The sequence below is a fragment of the Prionailurus viverrinus genome, chromosome E3 (assembly GCF_022837055.1).
Source record: "Prionailurus viverrinus isolate Anna chromosome E3, UM_Priviv_1.0, whole genome shotgun sequence".
NCBI lineage: Eukaryota > Metazoa > Chordata > Mammalia > Carnivora > Felidae > Prionailurus > Prionailurus viverrinus.
In genome coordinates this window covers 29,237,876-29,261,912 of record NC_062576.1, presented here as the reverse complement: position 1 = coordinate 29,261,912, position 24,037 = coordinate 29,237,876, and the positions used below count along the sequence as shown (strand labels likewise).

At 50.7% G+C, this 24,037-nt stretch overlaps 1 protein-coding gene across 4 annotated transcripts in view; it reads right to left on the bottom strand.

Annotated features, from left to right (window-relative positions):
- The window catches only part of MYH11 (myosin heavy chain 11), a 126,017-nt gene that overhangs the window by 25,897 nt on the left and 76,083 nt on the right, over positions 1-24,037 (bottom strand). For all 4 annotated transcript variants that reach the window (XM_047838895.1, XM_047838896.1, XM_047838897.1 and 1 more), the window contains 13 exons: positions 23,233-23,376; positions 17,247-17,342; positions 15,138-15,256; positions 13,597-13,749; positions 13,000-13,173; positions 11,425-11,598; positions 9,683-9,797; positions 6,830-7,023; positions 5,393-5,514; positions 5,215-5,284; positions 4,890-5,050; positions 2,927-3,035; positions 84-215 (listed from right to left, as the gene is read on the bottom strand). In XM_047838895.1, coding sequence (XP_047694851.1) covers positions 84-215; positions 2,927-3,035; positions 4,890-5,050; positions 5,215-5,284; positions 5,393-5,514; positions 6,830-7,023; positions 9,683-9,797; positions 11,425-11,598; positions 13,000-13,173; positions 13,597-13,749; positions 15,138-15,256; positions 17,247-17,342; positions 23,233-23,376 — 1,763 coding nt within the window. The remainder of the gene's footprint in view (positions 1-83; positions 216-2,926; positions 3,036-4,889; positions 5,051-5,214; positions 5,285-5,392; positions 5,515-6,829; positions 7,024-9,682; positions 9,798-11,424; positions 11,599-12,999; positions 13,174-13,596; positions 13,750-15,137; positions 15,257-17,246; positions 17,343-23,232; positions 23,377-24,037) is intronic.

The following is a 24,037-nucleotide window of genomic DNA, read 5'->3' as shown; positions in this document are numbered from 1 at the left end:
GGGGAGAAGGCAGGCGGCGGCTGAGCCCCACGGGGGCGTGCCCGGCCGGCTGCCCGCAGCCCCAGCCGCGCCCGGCCCGCTACCTGCGTGTGCCTCTGCTCCAGCTCCTTGAGCTCGCTCTCCGCCTTCTTCTGCAGCTCCTTGGTCTTCTGCAGCTCGTCCTCCTTGGCCTGCATCTCCTCCTCCTGCCGCGTCACCTGCAGCAGCGGCTTCACCTGCGCGCACGCGGGCACGCATGAGCTGCGCTCAGCACACGAGGGACGGGCTCCCGTCGCGACCGAGATCGCGCTCCGCCACCAGGGGCGGGCGTACCCCGGCCCGCACCCCCCGGTGGGGGGGACCCCCGGGAACTCCCGGGGACCCTGCCGACACCTAGCGCGCACAGGTCGGGGATGCCGTCTCATGTTCTAGAACACACGGGGACGGCCGCCAGAACACAAGACGGTCCATCCCCGGACACCCACGGCGCCGAGGCTGGGAAACCATCAACTAGGGCAACCGAGAAAGGCGCTGAGCGTCAAGGAAAAAGTCTCCCCTTCTCCCATGCAGTCCCTGCCCAGAGAGCGTTACTGCGGACAAACCAACATGTTTCCTTCCGAGGGGAAAACGAGAAAAAAGAAAAAAAATCTCCCACATCCTACCTCCCCATCAAGGTCGTTACGGGCGTTATCGGCACTTCCCGCCAGCCTTTTACCGAATACACCCGAGATGATGCTGCCCAATTTTATATGCTGCTTCCATTACTTTAAACTGTAAGGTGGTTATTATTATTATTATTATTATTATTATTATTACCCCATGCTGTTCTATCATCTTGACAACTTTCTTTTCTGATAGCTGTCATTTTTGTCGAACAGAAGTGGTGAGGGGCGCCTGGGTAGCTTAGTCAGTTAAGTGTGCAACTCTTTTTTTTAAAATTTTTTTTTTTTTTTCAACGTTTATTTTTATTTTTGGGACAGAGAGAGACAGAGCATGAACGGGGGAGGGGCAGAGAGAGAGGGAGACACAGAATCGAAACAGGCTCCAGGCTCTGAGCCATCCGCCCAGAGCCCGACGCGGGGCTCGAACTCACGGACCGCGAGATCGTGACCTGGCTGAAGTCGGACGCTTAACCGACTGTGCCACCCAGGCGCCCCAAGTGTGCAACTCTTGATACGGGCTCAGGTCATGATCTCACGGTTTGTGGTTTTGAGCCCCACGTTGGGCTCTGCACTGACAGTGTGGAGCCGGCATGGGATTCTGTGTCTCCCTCCCTTTCTGCCGCTCCCTTGCTCATGTGCACTCTCTTTTTCTCCCTCAAAAATACATAAAGAAACATTACAAAAAAAAAAAAGTGGGAGGGCGCCTGGGTGGCTCAGTCCGTTGAGCATCCGACTTTGGCTCAGGTCACGATCTCACAGTTCGTGAGTTTAAGCCCTGCATTGGGCTCTGTGCTGATGGCTCAGAGCCTGGAGCCTGCTTGGGATTCTGTGTCTCCCTCTCTCTCTGCCCCTCCCCCACGGGAGCTCTGTCTCTCTCTCTCTCTCTCTCTTAAAAATAAACATTAAAAAAAAAAAAGTGGTGAGAGAGGACATCCCTGTATCGTTCCTGACCTTAGGGGAAAGCTCTCAGGTTTTCTCCATCAAGTATGATGTTCACGGCGGGTTTTTCATATAAGGCCTTTATTATGTTGAGGTATGTTCCCTCCAACCCTACTTTGTCGAGGGTTTTTAGACAGCCATCATTTTTAAGAGTTAAAAATATTCTATTAAATTAATGAGTCTGCTGGGACTGGACACTGGCATTTTGCTATTTTAAAGTTTCTTTTTAAAATTTATTTATTTATTTTGAGAGAGACAGAGACAGCATGAGTGGGGGAGGGGCAGGGGCAGAGAGAGAGAGAGAGAGAGAGAGAGAGAGAGAGAATCCCAAGCAGGCCCTTAACTCTCAGCACAGAGCCTGATGTGGGACTTGAACCCACACAACTGTGAGATTATGACATGAGCTGAAAGCAAGAATAGGACGCTTAACCAACAGCGCCACCCGGGTGCCCTGGCATTTTGCTATTTTAACAAGGCCATAACAAATACCCTGAATTTCTGGTTTTCTTTATTTCAGATGGCTTCCTTAGGACAGTGTTTCAGAAGTCAGGTCAATGAAGATGAACCTTTCCAAGAAGAAGCTTCCCCTTCCTGTTCTTCCCTAGGCTGACTCCTGACTCCTTGTGTTCAAGCCCTCACCTGGCCCCAGGGAATCCCCTGTTGTGTAGACTCTGGCTCCTTCCCTCCACTTATCCCATTTCACCTTTAGGTATCTATTTCCGTGTTTATCTGCTCCCTGTCTGCTCGCCCACTCAACTAGAACATTCATGAGACCAGAGCCCATGATGTCTCTTCCCCCCGCGGTACCCCCAACACCTCGCACATGCCTGGAACACAATGGGAGCTCGATCAATATTGCTCGACGAGAAAGCTTTGTGCCAATTTTCTCACTCAAGGGCACGTAAGAGGAGGCTGTGTCTGTCACACACTGTCTGTCACCACTTGGCACAACCGTTCGTGACAGCTAGTGACCCAGCAAGAACAAGTTTTGTCCCCAGAGGAGCACACAGTGGATACCCCAACAACCTGGAAGGATCTCCAGGGGAGGGTGCTTTGTGAAAAAGCCAGTCCCCACGATGACATATCAGAGGACTCCATTTATGTAACGTTCTAGAAATGGCCACATCACGGTAACGGAAAACGGATGAGTGGTGACGGGACAATGGCGGGGAAGTGGGTGTGGCCATAAATGAGCCACGCTTGGGGTCCCTGCGGTGATGGAAATGCTCTGGATCACAGCCAAAGTCATTCAAGGTCAACAGCCCCGCTTCGGGAGCATCTGGAGGGGACAGCCCGGGCTGAGCGTCCCCAGAGTGGGGCGGGGGGGCGGGGAGCGGAGCACTCACTTTGGTGAAAAGTCTCCACCACTGCCAATTCCTCAGCTTGAGGTAGGCCGCGCAGTTCCTCTGAATCACCTTCATGGCTGTCAGCTGTTGCTGCCGCTTGGCAAAGGCCCTGGGGAGACGGAAGGGGACGTCGTGAGGAGCCCTGGGGGGCCCGGCACCCGCCTCCCTGTGTTGTCCATGGGGTCCTGTCCTGCAGCATCCTGAAAGCAAGATGCATCTGCTGGACATGTGGTTTTGTGACTCGTGTGGGGACATCCCCCCATTCTCTCCAGCTCAGGTTCTTTATATATATATATATATATATATATATATATATATATATATTTATATAAATATAAATACATATATTCTTTATATATGTATATGTTTATTCATTTTTAAATTTTTTTTTTCAACGTTTATTTATTTTTGGGACAGAGAGAGACAGAGCATGAACGGGGGAGGGGCAGAGAGAGAGGGAGACACAGAATTGGAAACAGGCTCCAGGCTCTGAGCCATCAGCCCAGAGCCTGACGCGGGGCTCGAACTCACGGACCGCGAGATCGTGACCTGGCTGAAGTCGGACGCTTAACCGACTGCGCCACCCAGGCGCCCCTATGTTTATTCATTTTTGAGAGAGTCTGAGTGGACAAGGGGCAGAGAGAGAGGGGCAGAGAAGATCAAAGTAGGCTCTGCACTAACAGCAGAGAGCCTGATGTGGGGCTCGAACCCACGAACAGTGAGGTCATGACCTGAGCCCAAGTCGGATGCTCAACCGACTGAGCCGCCCAGGCGCCCCTCTCCCACTCAGATTCTTCAGGAAGCTCCGAGCATCAGCACACGCACGTTGTCTGGGCACAGACCATTTAACTAATCTGGAGGCCAGAGCCCTGGTCCTTCATGGGCCAGGAAAACCCCAGCTCACAAAATAGCCTGGACTCGGGACGGTGGTCCAAACTACACCAAGGAAGGCCATTCCTACACATCTCCAACCGTCCCGTGTCTTCCCCAAAGCTGAGCGTCTGACAGACCTCTTCTCTCCTTCGGGTGCATTTTAGAAATCTCAAATCTGACACCGAACCAGCGCTCTTCCTGTTTAAGGGCTGCTGGGTCTGCGAAACCACAGCACAGAGAGCTCCTTCCTCTTTCCCCTGCTCGGCCGCCATCTTGAAGCACGGGTGAACTCTCTACTTAGTGAGGCTGGGAGGAGTGGCATCAGAGAATTTAGTTATGAAATCCAACAACGGAGGTCTGTCCCTGGACTGCAAGCTCCCCACTTCTGGCCTTGCCTGTCTTGGATCCACGTGGCAATGAAGCAGCCCAACGCTATCAGGGCTCTGCCGATAAGAGCGTGGTCCGTACCTCGTGGTAACACACGCCCTGGATAGAGAGCCAGTCTGCCAGCCCTGTTGTCCTCCTCTTTGGGATGTGAGTTTCCTTGAGGAACCTCAGCCCTCACGCAGACCCCAGGCTTCACAATCGTCCAAGACTCTGCCTTATGAACCCCTTTCGGACATGGGGCTACGGATGCAGCCCGACACTCTTTCCTCAGATTCTTTACCACATTCTCACACTTCTCACACGATAACCAGGCCCTGCTCTCAGTCCTCTTCATGGACTCCTCACTGACAACCCCATGGGGCAGGTGGGAGTATCCTCATTCTCCAGTGGAGAGACCTGAGCCTCAGAGAGAGAGAGAGAGAGTAACTTGTCCAAGGTTCACCAGCAAGTAAGTGGGGAGCCACATCTAAAACTCCAAGGCCACGATCTTACCCCCTTCCCGGCCTGCCCTTGAAACTAGTGCGTGTCTCTAAAGCGGCACCATTTCTGTCTCTGCCACCAAAAGCAGCCAGTCAGTCACGGATGCCTCCGAAACTACACCGTCTCGTAGAAGCAGGGAAGCAGGACACGAGGCCCGAGAGCCTCTGGGAGTGTGCGCGTCTGGGCTGTTTGCCAGGAGGCGATACAGCATGGGGGTCCTTACTTTCTGGCCAGGTAGCCCCGACACATGGCCTGGAAAGCCATGATGACGTCGGTGATCTTCAAGTCTCGTTCCTCTTCCAGATGGGCCAGGACCCCCGTTCGGAAGAAGATTTTGCTCTGCCCGATTCTGTACAAGTTGGGGTCGAGTTCCAGGGCTTTGATCTGGAGGAGGAAAGGGGGACAGGTGTTCCATTCTCGGCTGGGACACGGGGCCTACGTGAGGCATGTTAAGGAGGGTCCCGCCCCCCATGAGCTCCTGGCGACGCCACCAGGGGCCGGGAGGTTTGCCGTCGGACTTCTGGGGAGGGGCTGGGGGCAGGGCTCACCATGAGAATGCAGGCCTGCTTCCCGTCCATGAAGCCTTTGGGAATGGCGTTGGCAGCCAGGATCTCGTAGCTGGAGACACAGGGTGGGTGTCACTGACCCAACGCCTCCCCTCCCCCCGGCCTGGCTCACACGGCCCCTGCACCCCCACCCCACCCCGTGCCTGCCCGGCGGGCTCACCGCTGGCGAAACTCCTGGAAGACGATCCTGTTGGGGAAGCCCTGACGGCAGATGCGGATGCCTTCCAACACCCCGTTGCACCGCAGCTGCTCCAGCACCAGAAAGGCGTCCAGCTTGCCCGACTGCGAGGGCAGAGAGGCCAGTGGACCCCTGGGGCTGGGACTCCGGGAGCAGCGAGCCCCGAATCTCAGGCCTGGGGTCCCACCTCATCAGGCCCACGAGAGGCCTCTCTGGTTCTTGGTGACACCAGCATCATGTGGCTGGACGCTGCGGCTTCCTCCTCGTCACCTCTCCTTCCTCAGTTCTACAGCAGCGACCTCCCAAAGAACTCCCAACGGACCCGCTTCTCTCCACTGCCATCCGCTCACCCCCAGAGCACCCCGCCTGCTTCCCACTGTTGTCTTGCCTCCCCCCTGCAACCTCTCATGCCCCTTCTCTAACGTCAGTCGGATCATGACATACCCCTGCTTTCAAAAGCCCCCAGTGGCATCCTCTGGAAGGAAGGCCAAGCTCGGGTCAACCCACAAGGACCAGCCCCTGCCAAGTGATTCAGCCCTGTCTCTCCCCAATCCCGGCCTCACACCATCACACGTCCGCATGAAACAACGACCTACCTAGTGTTTCCCTACCTAGACCCTTCGTTTCTCAACTCACATCTTTGCTTCTGCTGGTCCCTCTACCTAGGATGCCTGCCCCACCTCACCAAGGGGATCCCTCCTCCTTCCGGAGGCAGGTTTCTCCGAGCCCTGAGGCTGGAGTGGAAGCCCAGCTACACGTTGTTCTCATAATTTACCACGTTACACTGTGATAGCCGCTCATTTGTCTCTCTCTCCCACTGGATCTCCCATAACATCAGCACCACTGGCACCCGGGGCTGGACTGGTCTCTGCTTTTCCATCCGTGAGGGCCGCCCGGTGCACCACAGGGTGTTTAACAGCATCCCTCCCTGGCTTCTATGCGCTGGATGCAAACAGCAGCTCCCTCCCAGTTATGACAACCAACAGTGTCTTCAGACATGGCCAAACGTCCCCTGGGGGACACGACCGCCCCAGCCGAGCACCCCTGCACTAGATCACGATGCGAACCTGCAGGCAGGGACTGCAGTTCATCCAGCACCGTATCCCCAGCATCCGACACAGGTGCAGCTCAGTAAATACTGACTGGAATAACGAACGCGTGAGGGACCTGATGCCCTGGCCAGCAACTCCAGGGCTGAAAGCCCCTTCTGTTCCCTTGCTTTCCTTTGTCTCCAGGATGCGGAACGGCTACCAAATTCAGACAACCTGCCTCCCATGTCAGACGGAGCCCTTGGGGAATGGAGGGAAGCTTTCCTCCTGCCTCTTTACCCCGGTCTGCTTCTCCCTTTCCCAAAGCCGCCCGACGCTAGCCCCAGGGAAGACCTTCTGACCACCCAAGGAGCCGGGCAGGGGGCCTCACCCTCTTCTCGTGGTTGGGGATGATGCAGCGCACAAAGTTGGGTGTGGTGTTGCGCAACGTGGTCATCAGCTTCCCCAGCTGCTCTTTGTACAGCTGCCCCACCGTGCGGAACATGCCCTTCTTGGTCTTGGAGGCGCTGGGCAGTGAGCTCTCGGTCATCTTGGCCATCTGGTCCAGGCCCACAATGCGGTCCACTGTGGGGCACATTAATGTTGGTGTCAGCCTCTGGCCCACCCAGGAGCCCTCAACCCCCCACAACAGGCCAGAAGACCAGAGTGTGGAGACCCCAAGTCCTCTGCTCCCTCCTGGGGAGCACCACCCCCTTCTTTCCTTTGCCGGCCAACACCTTTCCTCTGGCAATAGGTAAAGGGAGGTGTGCAGAGGATTGCTTTCTGTGTATTGTCTAGTTGGGAAATACTGAAAGCCCCTGAAAGCCCAAATTCTCTCTGATGTTGTCACAGAGACCCGGGAATAAATCCTGCTCATGCCATGGCCTTGGCCTGGTGCCATGTTGTGCCTCAGTTTCTCCTTCTACAAAATGGGGGTAGTAACAGCATCTACTTTACAGGGCAGGAGTAAGTGAACAAGGCATGGAGAGCATTTACCCCTCCTGCCTGCCTTCAGTCCTTCATCTACCAACAAATGTTTTTTGAGAGCCTATTATGTGCCAGGCCCCGTGGATATGGCCATGAACAAAGACCCTGTGTCTCTACACACACACACCCCAGCCCATACTCTACACATATTCTCATGGAAAGAGAAGGATAGATATTAGGTATACAAGTAATATTCTAAGTGGTGAGGCATGCTTAGAAAGATAAAGCAGCATAAAGGGGGAAAGAGAGTGATGGGCGTGATCTCTCTGATAAGTTATTTGAGCAAAGGCCTGAGAGGAGTGAGTGATCCGGTAAATATCCATAAAAATAATATTCCGGGCAGAAGATGTAGTAAGTATTCCAAGGTAGGAATCTGGCACATTTACAAATGCTCAACAAAGAATATGTGGTGGTGTTATTGCAACCACCAAAAGGTTCTTTTTCTTTCTTTTTTTTTTTTTAATTTTTTTTCAACGTTTTTTATTTTATTTTTGGGACAGAGAGAGACAGAGCATGAACGGGGGAGGGGCAGAGAGAGAGGGAGACACAGAATCAGAAACAGGCTCCAGGCTCCGAGCCATCAGCCCAGAGCCTGACGCGGGGCTCGAACTCACGGACCACGAAATTGTGACCTGGCTGAAGTCGGACGCTTAACCGACTGCGCCACCCAGGCGCCCCAAACGGTTCTTTTTCTTTCAGAACAGAAGGAGAGACTTCACCAGCCCAGTGGGTCCCGCGCATGCCAAGCTCAAACCACTGGCATTGCTATGAATTGCCCTTAAAGCGCTGCTCTTGCTGCACCCCATGAATTTTGCTAAGTTGTGTTTTCATTTTTATTTAGTTCAAAGCATTTTTAAATCTCTCTTGATAAATAACACACAACAAGAAATTTCTTCTCTGAGTCACCTGTTACTTAGAAGTGTCTTGTCTAATCTCCATGGATACAGGGATTTTCCAGCTACCTTTCTCTTACTGATTTCTGGTGAGAGTCTATGGTGGTCTAAGAGCAGACACTGTATGCTTTCTATTCTTTCAGATTCATTAAGGTGTGTTTTATGGCCCCAATGTGGTCTATCTCGGTGGCCATTCCATGTAAGCTTGAGAAGAATGTGTATTCGTCCATTGTTGGATGAAGCCGTCTATAGAAGACAGTTTTATATTCAGTTGGTTGATGGTGGTTCAGTTCAACTCCACGGGCATTAAGATGCCCCATTTCTGTTCCTTGTACTCAGGCTCCATGTAATCAAGTCTTGTCTCCTGCAAGACTTTGGGCTCCTTGAGAGAAGGACCTTGCTGGGTTGGTCAGGAATCCCAGGGGGAGATGCCATTACCCCATCCCAGGGCCTGGTACATGGTGAGCATTCAGGAGACATTTGGCACAGCAGACCCCCATGTGCAGAATTCTCTACCACACCAAAATCAAGGGTGGCCGGTCCTATAAGCCCAACACCAACACAGGCTCTGTGCCAAGGACAGAATTTGCTGTGGGCACCAAGGTCCAGGAACAAAAGCAGAAAAGCCCACTGCCCCTAACAGTCATCACAGCAGCTGGCATGTACTAAGCCTTTCCTACGGGTGTGGCAGGTGCTCAGCCCTTCCCATGGATTATCTCTTCATTGGTTCTCAGAGGCAACCAAAGTGTGGTGCCCAGAGCATCAGCAGTAGAACCTAGGAATGTGTTAGAAATGCAAATTCCCAGGCCCCACCTAGACTTGCTGAGTCAGAACCTCCCAGGGTACGGCCCAGCAGTCTGAGTTTTGACACGTCGCCCTGGAGGTCCTAATACATGCTCAAGCTTGAGCCTGTGGTCTAATTCTACCCTCACAATAATCCTAGGAGAGCTGGGAACTATTGTCATCTTCCCGGTTTTACTAAAGAGGACGCTAAAGCTTAGTGATGTCAAGAGACTTGTCCAAGATCACACAGCCAGTGCAGGGCAGAGACAAGACTGTCTTCGTGGCTCCAGATGGGAACTCGCCATGACCCCTGCACTACCGTTTCCTCTATTACAGCCTGTGCCTTGATTTAAGACCTTCCCCCGGGGGTCCAGGTGTGAGATTGAGGGGTCAGGGGTCACCACTCAGGAAGTGGCTCAATGTGTCAACAAGTCATCCCTGACACCCGCCCACACTGCCCTCTCCCCACCCCACACAGGCCCACCCATCCTGGGACGAGGCGTGGGAACAGGCCAGGGGTAACTGCAAGGAGGTAGAGGACTTGGCATCCAGTCCTCCAGCGCCAGTAGGCAGGGCCTCACCGTCCTTCCACAGGTCGGCCACAAACTTGTCCGAGGAGGCATTGAGGAGGGAAGTCACGTTGTCATTCAGCGGGTCCATGTTCTTGGTCAGCCAGGCACTGGCATTGTAGTCCACCTGCCAAGGATCCCACCACTGGTCAGGTGTTTCTGCTTCAGTTACAAACTAAGGGCAGGGCCCACGGCCTCCTGTTTCCCTCCCGGATCCTCCCAGGTCAGAGCGGAAATGGCATTAGAGCCGCCATGATGGGAATCCGCAAACACCAATGGAGACACTGATAGATCAGTATGTTAAAGGGCCCTGCGCATGGTGGGGCATCAGCCAACAGTCGCCATTGCGGAGCTATCCTTGCCTTCTCTTAGCAAGCATCTGGCAGCCTCCTTTCTGCAGAGCCCAGAAGGACGGCTGTGACCTCCTAAAGGTGTAGGGCTTTGGGGGATGGCAAACACTCTCCCTCACACCCAAAGATCTTCTCTCATGTGGAGAAGACCGGGCAACAATTAAATTACGTTTGAGGATCTCATTTCCCATCTGTGATGAATGTAGTTTGGGTAACTTGGAGATTCTGATATACGGATATAAAGAAAAAGGATACATAGAGCTTTTTAAATTCCTAACTTCAACACTGACAGTGACCAAACTCTTAATGCTATTATTGTGACTATGAAATGGAAAGAACTTGTAAAATAACTCTGGTGGGTTATTACGGGATGTGGGTTATGATGATGATAGCCAGGCCTGATGGGAGAGGGAACTAAAAACTATCACTTGGAAAGTAGGGAAAAGAAAAGTGTTACTCTAGGTGCTTAAGGGAACGTACACTCCCTTGAATATAAGGTAGGAGTTGGCAAGCGTTTTTGGTACAAGGCCCAGATAGTAAATGTTTTCAGTTTTGTAGGCCACAACTTCTTTGTCACATACTGTCACAAGCCATCAAAGACATTATGTAAATTAATGGACGTGGCCGTGTGCCAATAAGACTTTATTTACAAAAACGGGCTGTGGGCCAGATTTGGCACATGGGCCGTGGTTTGCCAACCCCTGGTACAGGGCATTGCCTGTTTGTATGCGGCAGTCGGGGGGCGGGTAGGGGAGAGAGAATAAAATACTCAGATTCTGCAAGCCAGACTAAGCTGTGTCTTTTCTACACTATCCAGGACCCTCAGGAGCCATGGGTGAAGGTCCTATATATTTACAGCTATCACATGATGATCATCATTATGAAGAAGAAGGAGGAAGAGAGAAGTAGGGAGGGAGGGAGAGGAGGAGAAAGAGGCAGAGGGGGAGTGGAGGAAGAAGAAGGAGGAAGAGGAGGAGGAGGGGGAGGAGGGGGAGAAAACAACCATCATCTATTTCCCTGGACAGCACAGGCATGTGATAGGAAACTCAAGGCTGTGATAAGGGAGACTTTTGTTGGAAGGGTGTGAAGGTGTGTTTATTGGCCATCCCATCCCAGTTGGCCCTTCCTGTTGGGTTTAAGTTGTAGTGGGAAGGATTCAGAGTCTACGCAAGAAAGAATTGCCTGGCTACCTTGGTTGGAATAGGTTACAGAGGTTAGAATAGATATACAATTATGTCTTAGGACATGTATCTCTTACAGACACTCAGACAAATCATTCATAGGACTCGCTTGGAGTGATTTACACCAGATGCCTTTGGGCTCTGCCATTCCCTAACTACTCCCACTCTGACGCCCCGCCTGGTCCCTGGGGACAGGGAGAGCCCTGGGGCCCATGGCTGGTACCTTCCCGGCATAGTGGATGATGGAGAACTCTGTTTTGTCCTTGAGCTGCTTGGGCTTCTGAAACTTGGGGTGGTTGCCCTGCTCCGTGCACAGCTTCTCCACGAAGGACTTGTCTGTGGCTTTGGGGAACCAGCACTCCTCGTCCAGCAGGGCCAGCACACCCGGAGGGTTGTTCTGTGGAAAGCACGGAGGGTGGGATCACAGCTAGGGTGCTCAAGCCTCGGGCTTGCCAGAAAGAGCTGGCCGCCGAAACGCCCCGTAGGCAGCCCCTACCTCTGTGACCGTATCTGCCTACAAAGCCGGATTTATGCCTCCCACACCTACAAGTCTATCCTCAGATGGCCCTGTGGCCGATGGACCCACACTGAGGCCAGAAGGGCAGGCGCCAACAGAACGTGTGCAATTCTGCCCCCTCGTGGACAGTACACGCGGAACAGCACAAAGATCTCAGGCTTGAATTTGATGCTTTGCATATAAATTCACCTCAGGGTTCTTCTCTGTGGCCCAGACAGGCCAGGAGCACAGCCAAATTCACACCTGCCATTCACTTTGGTAGAAATGGTCTTCACTTCGCTAGAGAAGTATTTCTTTTCTTTTTAATGTAAGCTCTACACCCAATGTGGGGCTTGAACTCATGACCCCCGAGATCAAGAGTCACATGCTCCACCGACCCAGCCAGCCAGGCACCCTGAGAACTATTTCTTCACTGCTCTGTCCAAAGCAGGCCTCCTTAAATCGTTCTCCGCAGAGGCCTTATCAGAGAAGTTTTAGTGGCTTTCTTTGTCTGTCTTGTTTCTTGGTCTGCTCCTTCAGGAAGGGCAGGGACTATGTCCATCTTGTTCATGGTTACATCTCCGGCCCCTAAGAGAGGGCCCGGCACAGAATAGGTGCTCAGTAAATAGTCATTCAACAGTGACTTATTGTGCACCTACTGTGGCCATGGTTCTAGGAGTTGGGGATCCATCAGTGAGAAAAACAAAGACCCCTGCCTTTGGGAATGAATGAGTCAGAGAGGGGGAAGACAAGGAAGGGAATAGGGAGAGGGGAGGGGAAAAGGCAGAAGGGAGGGAAGGACAGGGGAGGAGAAAGGAAGGGAGGAGAGGGGAGGGGAAGGGAGGAAGGGAGAGGAGAAAAGGGGAAGGGAGGGGAGGGGAGGCAAGGGGAAGGGGAAGGGAGGGAGGTAGGGGAGGGAAGGGGGAGGCAGGGAGGGAAAGAGAAGGGAGGGAAGAAGAGGGGAAGGGAGGGAAGGGGAAGGGAGGGAAGTGAGAGGGAGGGAAGGGAAGGGGGAGTGAAGGGGAAGGGAGGGAGGAAGGGGAGGAGAGGGAAGGGGAAGGGAGGGAGGAAGGGGAGGAGAGGGAAGGGGAAGGGAGGGAGGAAGGGAGAAGGGAGGGAAGGGGGAGGGAGGGAGGGGAGGAAAGGGGAGGGGAGAGAAATAAGAAAAGGAAATGCCTTTGCCAGCACACTGCGGGTTAAGGGAAGCGTGCTGGAGCTCGCAGGGACTCGGTGGAGAGGGGCGAAGGCAGGGTCCACATGCGGGCGGACAAGGCCGCATGCGAGTGAGAGGCAGGCCCTCACCGGCCGCTCGATGAGCTCGATGCAGGGCTGCAGGTCGAGGCCAAAGTCGATGAAGTTCCACTCGATGCCCTCGCGCTGGTACTCCTCCTGCTCCAGGATGAACATCGTGTGGTTGAAGAGCTGCTGCAGCTTCTCGTTGGTGTAGTTGATGCACAGCTGCTCGAAGGAGTTCACCTGCGCCCGCGAGAGGGGTGGGGGAGGGGCGTCCTGGTCAGGGGACACCGGGGCCAGGGGAGCTCTGCCCAGCGAGAGCCCCTTGCCTGCCACCCTTGTGTCCTTTCCACAAGAGCCTGTCTGCCATTTCAGGGCCCAGAGAGGGCTTATCCCCAGCGAAGTCTGCCTAGAGTTCGTGGCGGAGGACTGAAGAGAGAGGTGGCAGGGATCAAGCCTCGCCTGTTGCACCCAGTCGCAGCTCTGGCCATCCCACTTCCAGAAACCAACACGCTTCCTACACCCTTGAGGATCTAACCTCAGCTAGACAGCCTCCCACCCTAAGTCGTCATCGGCCTGCCTTTCTCTAAAATAATGACTTCTCCGAGGTGAAGCTTCTGCCCAAAGAGCCGACACCACGGCTGTCATGATCCCACCAAGCTGTACCTCAAAGATCTCAAATCCAGCAATGTCCAGGATCCCCAGGAACGAAGCCCCTTGCCGGTGGGTCTTGTCTAGGGCTTTGTTCACGCGGCTGAGTATCCAGCGGAAAAGGCGTTCGTAGGTGGCCTTGGCTAGGGCCTCTACAGCAAAGTCTGCCTGTGGGGAGAAGTGAGGGAACAGGTTCATCTCCAGTGGGCTGTCTTTTCATATGAGCCCGGCTGGCAGCTCATATTTTTATTCCTCTTCTGCCCATAATCAGTTCTTGAAAAATAAACCACAACAAAAAAAGAAATTATGCCATCTCTGGAACTAGTAGGAAAGGGGCAGTAAGGAAGAGAGTGGCCAGACCTAAGGAATGACTGTGTGGAGAATTAAACACTTCTTGTCAGAGGAACCTGGAACAGGGGAGAGCCTGTTCCTTCCCAGGGGCAATTTAGAGGTAGTCAGTTCTGCCTCTAGAAAGGGTACACAATCATTTCTAAAAATGTATCTTTAACTCTGACTTTGGATGCACAACTAAGAGAGCGGGATGAGATCATGAGTGAGGTACTCTGCTGTTCTTGTTCAGTAGTGGATCTTTAAAACCTGACATGGGACTTTGAGTACTCCAGTATTGGAGGGATGAGATATAGAGATGGACAGATGGATACAAAGATGGATGGATGGATGGATGGATGGATGGATGCATGGATGCATGGATGCATGGATGCATGGATGGGTGAATGGATGGATAAATGGAGGGATGGATGGGTGGATGGATGGATGAACAGATGGATGCATGGATGGGTAAATGGATGGATAAATGGAGGGATGGAGGGATGGAGGGATGGATGGATGGATGGATGGAAGGAAGGAAGGAAGGAAGGAAGGAAGGAAGGAAGGAAGGAAGCATGGATGGATGGAAGCAGGGATGGGTGCATGGATGGATGAACAGATGGATAGATAGTTGAACAGATAAATGGATGGGTGGATGGAAGGATGTATAGATAAACAGATGGATGCATGGATGGGTGAATGGATGGATAAATGGAGGGATGGATGGATGGATGGATGGATGGATGGATGGATGGAAGCAAGGAAGGAAGCATGGATGGGTGAATGGATGGATAAATGGAAGGATGGATGGAAGGATAGTTGAATGAATAAATGGATGGGCAGGTGGATGGATGGATGGATGGATGGATGGATGGATTGATGGATGGAAGGAAGGAAGGAAGCATGGATGGATGGAAGCATGGATGGGTGCATGGATGGATGAACAGATGGATAGATAGTTGAATGGATAAATGGATGGGTGGATGGAAGGATGTATAGATAAACAGATGGATGCATGGATGGGTGAATGGATGGATAAATGGATGGATAAATGGATAGATGGATGGATTGATGGATGGATGGATGGATGGATGGACAGATGGAAGGAAGGAAGCATGGATGGGTGAATGAATAGATGGATGAACAGATGGATGGAAGAGTCTGCAGAAAAATATGCAAGCTCAGGAATAAATGTCACACACAAAAACAAATGGCAAATGCATCATTACCTGTTCTTTTGTTTGAGCTTTCTGTACTACATCCCGCCCAACCTTGATACGTGGGGTCAGGATAGATCTGGTGAAATCTGTCACATTAATTCCCATGAGGTGGCAAACTTTCTGAGCAGCTGGATGGAGAAAAAAAAGCATATTAAGTGTATCACCAAAGAGAAGGCTTAGGAACAAAGGCACATCACCTGGGATACTTGTGATCTGTGTATGCAATTGGTACTTTTTGAGAAATGGAGCATGACGTAGTGAATATAGCATGAAGAGGTCCTGAAAACTGCTGTCATTGGTGACCTCATCCCCAAAGTTTTGCTAAGTGGCAATGATGGGGTAGGATGGGGCCATGTGATTTGGGAAAAGCTATTTAACTTCCTAGAGTCTTGCTTTTCTCAGTTCATAAAGACACAGCCATTTGGTACTTTGTTGAGTTATCAATGAGATTAAATGAGGGAAGGCACGTAAAGTGCCTGGCACATGGTCAACTACAAATAAATGTGTCCCACTATGCCAAGATATGCATTGCATCATTATGTGTGGTGGAAACTACCGGAAACTACTTAAATGTCCATTAATATGGGAGTGAACAAATGTACCATGAATACCAAATAGCAGTTAAAGGAAATGATTCTCTTTCTCAACTGGGGATAATTTTGCCCCCAGGGGACATAGGGCAATGTCTGGAGATATTTTTGATTGTCACACCAGGGGGCGCTACTGTTGAAAAACCCTGATCCAGACAAGGGTGAGCAGAGAGAAAAACAAGTTGCAGAATGCTGACTCCCAGGTGAAACCACTTATGTACATTAAAATCACACTCACAAAGCAACACTATATATGGTTTAGATACATGTGTGTGAAAAGCCTAAAATACAACTGGAAGGGGACATAGTAACATACAGCTGTGGTTGCTAGGAGACAAGGAGGTGACTGGGACGTCAACGTGGGCTACATTGTTTCATGTTAATGACCAAGCAGTATTAGAACATATTCACAAATGCCACTTCTGGAAGGTGGATTCTTGTATTTCTTCTCTTAAAACTCGTCCTCAAAAGAAAATCATCATCCACCATTACTGTTTGCTCAACACAAAGGCTACTCTTGTCTGATGGCTTGCCTATGCGTGGTGGACGATCCACGGTGTGGTTTTAGGATTTTTTTCCCTGTCTTTGCAAGGGGTGTGTTTTTGTTTTTTGGTTTTTATTTTGTTTTGGTTTTGGTTTTGTTTGTTTGTTTGTTTGTTTTGGTTTGTCTTTCCCTGAAGTTGTCTCTTGGGTGGGAGGAGACCTTTAACTCGCCATATTTCGGAGTGTGCGACACCAGAAACCACTGGCAGGGCCTGTGGAGGGTAAGCTCCGGGGAGCTTCAAAAACAACGCAGTATATAGTCTGTGTGGGGCGTGTTCAGACAACAGGTAGACAAGCCAGGAACTTGCTATCCATTCGGCTCAGCCACCAACAAGCACGGGGGATAGATAACCAAGCAACCTTTCCATAACACAAAACACTGCAGGTATAAGCAGGTAGGGCTGGCATATTGAGAAAAAAACAAACAAACCGGGATGCCTAGTTAAGCCTTTATTTCAGAGAAACAACCAACACTTAAAAATTATAGTTAGGTCCCAAACACCGCAGGGAACATACAATATATTATAGAGTGATACATTTTATAATAAAAAATGTTGGTTGTGCATCTGAAACTTGAACTTAACTGGGTATCTTCTATTTTCTCTGGCAACTCTAACTGCGAAGAAACGTGGGGTCTGTGTCCCCCACGTGAGGAATGGGGCTGTTCCTATCTAGTTTGCCGATGAATCCCAGGGCCTGGCGTATGGTGCAGGCTCAAAAATATTTGCTTAACAAAATTAACTAACAGGGGGTTATAGAACTGATGGTCCCTAAGGATCCTGTGTGATCTAAAACTATTAGCTTTCCTCGCCCACACTCTGATTCAAGAACTTCCCACTGTAGGATCTTCAGCAGTAAAAAGTCTCGGACAGAAGTCAGCGAAAATAACTTAGTTTAGCTCTTGTTAATAACCGTATCCAAAAAACCACCAAACGCTCCTTCCCATCACAGACGTTGTCAGTTATTGGGACAAGGCAGCAAGCACCTGTGTTATCCGGCATTGATGCTTGGTCTGTGTTTCTTTCCTTCTTGAAGACAATATTTCCAAGCTGCAGGACGGACGACACCACCTTCAGTATGGCTGGATGAGGACAGAAGAGAAGATAAGGCACAGACCTCAACACCGAGGGGCCGTGGAGGTTTAGAGTCTACAAGTTATTGGGGACCTTAGAGTCAGCCTACATCTTTCTCGAAAGAAGACTCAGTTCTGAGCTCCTAAGTCTAGGAAAGAGGCAAACGAATCTAATACTATGCTAACAGGGTAGAAAACCTGGCTGGGGGTAGCAGAATATGTTCAGATGCTTGCTGACAATCTTGTGCTCAAAGGAACACCGTGAAGCAGGGGCTGGCACACTACAGCCGATGGACCAACTCTGGCCCACTGCTTGCTGTTGTCAATAAAGTTTTATTGGAACACAGCCATAATGATTCATTTACGTATTGTCAATAGCTGTTGGCTGCTCCAAGGGCAGAGCTGAACAGTTGCAACAGAGATCAAATGGCCCACAAATGCTAAAGTATTTACTTACGCGACCCTTTACAGAAAATGTTTGTCAATCCCCACTATACAGCAAGAAGAATGAATGAGTTACCACCATAAACAACAAAACTGTTGTATCTCACAGATGCTGAATAAAAGATGCCAAAGGCAAACAATAAAGTAACTATGTAAGTCCACTTACAGAAAGTTCAAGAACAGGAAAAACTATGGCGTTAGAAGTCAGGATGATGGTTATCCTTCATTGGTGGAAACTACTAGAAGGGCTATGGGGAAGCTTTGGGGCTCTGTTGGTGTTCTCTTAGTTAAAATGATTACTAGCAGTACAGGTGTATTCAGTCCATAAAGGTTAATCAAACTGTGCACCTATGATATACATGATTTTCCAAATGTAAATTGTATGTCACTAAAAGTTATTTAAAAAGCAACAAAACAAAGCAGCAATCCCCGTGCTTCTCAATGTAGTCTGGCTAAGTATACAAGATGCTCATGCGAGGATTGAGAAGGGGGAAATTTTTTCCCCCTTGACAGCCAGGTGTCTCCAGACAAAATAATGTGTCCCCAGACCCTTGGAGCCCTTCTGACTCCGTACTCAGCCCATGTTACTATTAAAATGGCGCCTATGTCTGAAATCCCCTCAAGACCATGAGTGACTGGCTAATGGGGGGCTGTCCTATCATCTCTGCATTCTCAAAGCCTACTTAAGGGTCCAGATACACATGGGGAGACAGGGAAGATACATGGGGGGGTGCAGGATGGAAGGAAGGATGGAAAATGGAGTAAACAATGGATAAATAAATCAATGGATGGATCAATACACTGATGGGTTGATCAATGGATTGACAAATGGATGGACTAAATGATGGGCAGATGGATGGATGGATGTATGGATGGATGGATGGATGGAAAGAGAGATGACTAATTAATACAAACATTAAAAAAAACCATACTAAACGGGCTTTGTAAACTATTAGGTGCTATGCTAATAGTTTTTTTCAATGTTTATGTATTTGAGAGAGAGAAAGAGTGGGGGAGGGGCACAGAGAGAGGGGAGAGAGAATCCCACGCAGGCTCCACACTGCCAGCAGAAAGCCCCATGCAGGGCTTGATCTCACAAAATACAAGACCACGACCTGAGCCAAAATCAAGAGTAGGATGCTTACCCGACTGAGCCACCGGGGCGCCCCGCTATACTAACAGTTTCTGAACTCGAAGTTTAAACTAAGAATTGCTGAAGTGACTCCAGAGCCCAGGGAAGCCGTCTAACTCAGGGTTCTCAACCTTGGCACTATTGAAACTGGGGGCCAGATAAATCACTGGCGGGGCTGCTCTGTGCGTGTCTGTAGGATGTTCAGCAGCACGCCTGGTCTCCCACCACTAGGTGTCAGTAGCGTTCCCTCTTCTGAGTTCTGAGACCAAAAAACGCCCCCTAGGAGGCCAACCTCCGCAGATTAAGAACCACTGGTCTAAATGAATAAAGCAAACTGAGGGGGACTGTGGGGACGCATGGGAGCCACAACCCCACCTGAAGGGGTACAGCTGGACTCCAGTCATGCAGCAAGTCCAGTGCTGCTCCCAGGCCGATGTATCCAAAGCGGATGGAAACCCAGATTCTTAATGTGAAACCTACTCATGTTTAAATGCTGGGAGCCAACTTACAACAACTTTGAAGCCTGTGTAGGTCGATCCCTCCCTGTGGGCTCAGGCCCCATCGTGCTGCTTTTTCTGATACCAATAATGGGATCACAGAAATGGAAGAATGGCCACCATACTCAGGCCGCAGGAACTGAACCATCCGAAAGAGTACCAGTGGGCAGCAAAGTGGCTGGAAGGGGCTACGCCAAACGCAAGGGCGGCGAGGGCTGGCGGTCTGGGGCAGTGAGTAAACCCAGGCACTCTGGAGTTAGAAAACCCCAGCTGCACCGTGCTGAGCCTCAGTTTCCCCGTCTGCAAACTGGAGCACGTGCTTCAAGAAGTTTCTGTCCAGACGGTGGAGGCAAGCAAGGAGCCTGGCCCAGTGGGCACTGAACAGCCACCTACAGTGGCTTGTACACGGGGCCCCAGAAGATGTGTCCAGCCGGAAGCTGGGAACGTGAACTTCCACAGAAAGAAGAGCCCTGCAGAGGTAACTAAGTCAAGGATCTCAGGTGAGATCATTCTGGATGAACCTGGTGGGCCCCAAATCCGGAAGGAGCGAGCTGTGCCAACACTGTGACTTTGGGCTTGTGGCCTCCAGAGCCGTGAGAAAATCAGTTTCGGTTGTTTGAAGCCACCAGGTCTGTGGTTATTTGTTTGAGTAGCCACAGCGAATGGACTTACCGCCCTTATTTACGGAAGAGTAAGAAAGAGGGTTTTCTAACACGAGGCCTAAGCACTGCCAAGGGTACCCAGAACAGATGATTCTAGGTGACGGGCAAAACTTTCCAAAAGTTTGGATCGTTAGGCATTTATTCTAACTTACTGGAAATAGTAAGGACACACAATTAGTGATTGTACAGAAATTGTTGTTTCGGACAAAGTTCAAGCAGTATAGGGCTACAGAAATCTACACTGTGCACAATAATTGTCAGCCAACGATAATATGGCTGGGACCTGGAAGTGGAGTCACTTACAAACGAGGACATCTGGGAAATGGATCTAGACAGTCCCTGGGAGGGTCTGTCTGGGTGCCGGAGCTAGCTCTCAGGGGGTTTGTATCCTGGCCCTAGTCTTACTGGCTGTGTGACCTCAAGTCAGGTATCAGCCTCTCTGGGCCCCTGTTTCACCATTTGAAGGCCCATCAAAACATCCACCTCCTAGGATCGTCATGTGGAGTAAATGCAAAGCGCCTCAACGCGGTCAGTACCCAAGAAACATCAGTTGCTGGGATGTTACTATGGTTCCAGTTCTCTACTGCTGCTAACTCTCTGTGTGGCCTGGGCAAGTACTTGTCCCTCACAAGAGCTCCAGGAACCAGAGGGGGTGGTTCCTGGGGCCCCACGAAGCTCCAGGGCTTGCACTGATCCCCCACCCAGCCCCATTCTCCTTCAGCTTCTCAGTGGGGCATTGGGAGCAGCTCTGGCGTTCTAACTGGGGCTGCTGTGCATTTTTCTAATCATTCATTTACTTCTCTTTCCTGCAGTTTACTAGGAAATGATTTCACAAATGCAAAATCAGCTTTCCTTGGGGCACCTGGGTGGCTCAGTCGGTCAAGCGTCCAAACTTCAGCTCAGGTCATAATCTCACGGCGTGTGAGTTCGAGCCCCGCTTCGGACTCTGTGCTGACAGCTCAGAGCCTGGAGCCTGCTTCCGATTCTGTGTCTGCCCCTCCCCCGCTCATGCTCGCTCTTGAAAATAAATAAAAACATTTAAAAAAAATCAACTTCCCTTGCCATAAATAGATGGCAACTATAAAAATAAATACAGGAAAAGGAATAATATGAAATTCCAGCAAGATGCCAGGCCTGGAGTCTGCTCTCCGGGGTGAAAGGGGACATTAGCAAGTACCAGAGAGGGGCTGAGGACTTAGCGGGTGCCACTCTGCTACTCCCTTCCTTGCAAGTCATCAGGAGAGCTGAAAGGATCAGAGAAAGCAAAACATCCTGCAGTGGGATTCCACGTGACTAGTAATGCCACGAGTCCACGTTTCAGAATACACCGGGCTCCTTCTAGCCTCAATTCCCATACCTTGGTTCTGACAGGGATTTTTGGAAGGGTTTAAAGGACAAAAACCACATCCCCACAGACAAAAACAGAGCACAGAGGACCACACAGTGGGGCTTGGGAGTCCCTGAGGCCCCAGAGGGAGTCCTAGCTCTTCCAGCTGTGTGTCCTTGGGCAAGTTCCTTCACTTCTCTGTGCCTCAGTTTCCTCATCTGCAAACTGGGGATAACAGTGGCCACATTGTCGGGTTCTTTCAATACTAAATAATGGGGGCGCCTGGGTGGCTCAGTCGGTTAAGCGTCCGACTTCAGCCAGGTCACGATCTCGCAGTCCGTGAGTTCGAGCCCCGCGTCAGGCTCTGGGCTGATGGCTCAGAGCCTGGAGCCTGTTTCCGATTCTGTGTCTCCCTCTCTCTCTGCCCCTCCCCCGTTCATGCTCTGTCTCTCTCTGTCCCCCCAAAAATAAATAAACGTTGGAAAAAAAAATAAAAAATAAAATAAAACTGGACACCTTGGTACCTTTTTTTGAAAAGAGGCTCTCGCAAATGTCTGGCACACAGCAAGTATTTAATCGTTAGCTGTTCATGTGTGTAGTTTTTTTTTTTTTTTCCAAAGCCAAGATCAGAAGTAAAAAGGACTCGTGTCCCAAATAAAATGAATCATTCTGGGAGAGCCCATGCCGTTCAGGAAGGGATGCTGTTAATATTGGGCTCTGATGTGGGGCTCTGGCCAAAATCCACAACCACCGCCCATTTGTCAACTGACCCACGGAGCCTTTTTTTCTGGGCCCCCAGTTATCTCCGGGGAAGCTGTCCCTCCCTCTATGCTGCATCGCAGCAACCCTAGCACTATTCTGGGGCTCCAAAGGGGTGTGGGCGTGGGAAGGAAGAAATATTTTCCACAACCATGTCCTGGTGCTCCCAAAAGAGATTAACCTTGAACACTGGGGCACGTCTAACCCAGAAGGCAAAGACTTTCTTAAAGCCCAGTGTGGAAACCAAGATTATCTCTCTGGGCTTTCTTGATCTCAGAACCAAATGTGTTTCTTGGTCACGGGCTGGTGACATTGATCGGTACTGGCCTGTCACCAGAACTGCCTTTCCAGGAAGAGAACAAGTAAACCCACTGCCTCAGATATGCCCCCCACTCCCCGCCTATCCTCTGCCCATGTGTTCTTGACGAGACCAACAACCTCTCTGTTTCCAGCTCCAAAATGGAGTAGAGACCATAACATAAGCCTCTCAGAGTTTTCCATAACCCCGATCATTGTGAATAACTCAGGAATATGAACCTAAGAAATATCAGCCTACTCCATTCAGGGACTCAGGCAGGGATTGCAATCTGTTCTTTCCTGCTGGACATAAACCCAAGGGATGTAAGGGCTGGCGCTACAGCAGCCATTCTGTCCCCAAGAAACTGCAGCCTACCTAAAGACAATACTGCTGAGAGACCAGGTTCCAGAGACACTCTTTGAGCCCATCGAACTCCTTGTACCTGAAACCTCTATCCCTGAACTTTCCAGCTCTGTGAGATCATTTTCCTTTTCGCTTAAGCCAATTTGGGTCATTTGTAACTGAAAAAACCCTAACATATGAAGCCACTTTTCTAAAACACCAATAAGCTACCTTAAGGTAATGTTCACTTTCCTTCTTCTTCTTTTTTTTTTTTTTTTTGAGGGTGTCTGGCGGGCAGGGGTGGGGAGGGGTGGAGCAGAATTCAGCAAGCAGAAATCTGTCCTTACCAGGGAAGGCTCTCTAACTAATGTTAGTGGCCCAGAGGGCATGAATCCGGGCCTCCTCGCCGGCACCCAGCCTGAAGGCATGAAGACTTACACAGCTGCTCCTCATCACTGAAGCCCATGATCGCCATGGCTTCCAGGGTTTCCTGGAACATCTCATCATCCTGGGCAGCCGGGATGGGCACAAAGCCATTGGAGAGGAATGTGTAGTTGTTGAAGCCCTCCAAAAGCAAGTCATCTGGAAGGAGAGGAAGATGGGGTGGTGGTCAGGAGGATGGACTTTGAACATGAGGCAGGAACCTGTCCCGAGACGTGGATGGTTTAAAACCTTCCTTCTGGTTCCATCACACAGAAGGCCTCACCAATCATCACTGGCCTAATACAGTGGTATAGGTTGTGCAATGCTCCAGGGTGCCTGGAAGCTAAAACCCAGCGTTGGCTCCCCTCGCTAAGCCATGTCCCTTGACACAGGCTTGCAGCTAGCTTGAGGAAGGCACACCTTTATCTCAATTGCCCCAGATCACCCTGCCGTTTCTGAACAACGCTGCCTGAAAAGCAAGATCAATCCTTATCCATCTATTTGTGAAAATTTATCAAATCACTGGGGCGCCTGGGTGGCTCAGTCGGTTAAACGTCCGACTTAGGCTCAGGCCAAGATCTCACGGTCTGTGAGTTCGAGCCCCGCGTCGGGCTCTGTGCTGACCGCTCAGAACCTGGAGCCTGTTTCGGATTCTGTGTCTCCCTCTCTCTCTGACCCTCCCCTGTTCATGCTCTGTCTCTCTCTGTCTCAAAAATAAGTAAATGTTTAAAAAAAATTAAAAATAAATAAATGTATCAAATTGCTAATTCCCATGAATTTTAAAAATCAACTACTACCAAAAGGTTTATAATAAAAACAC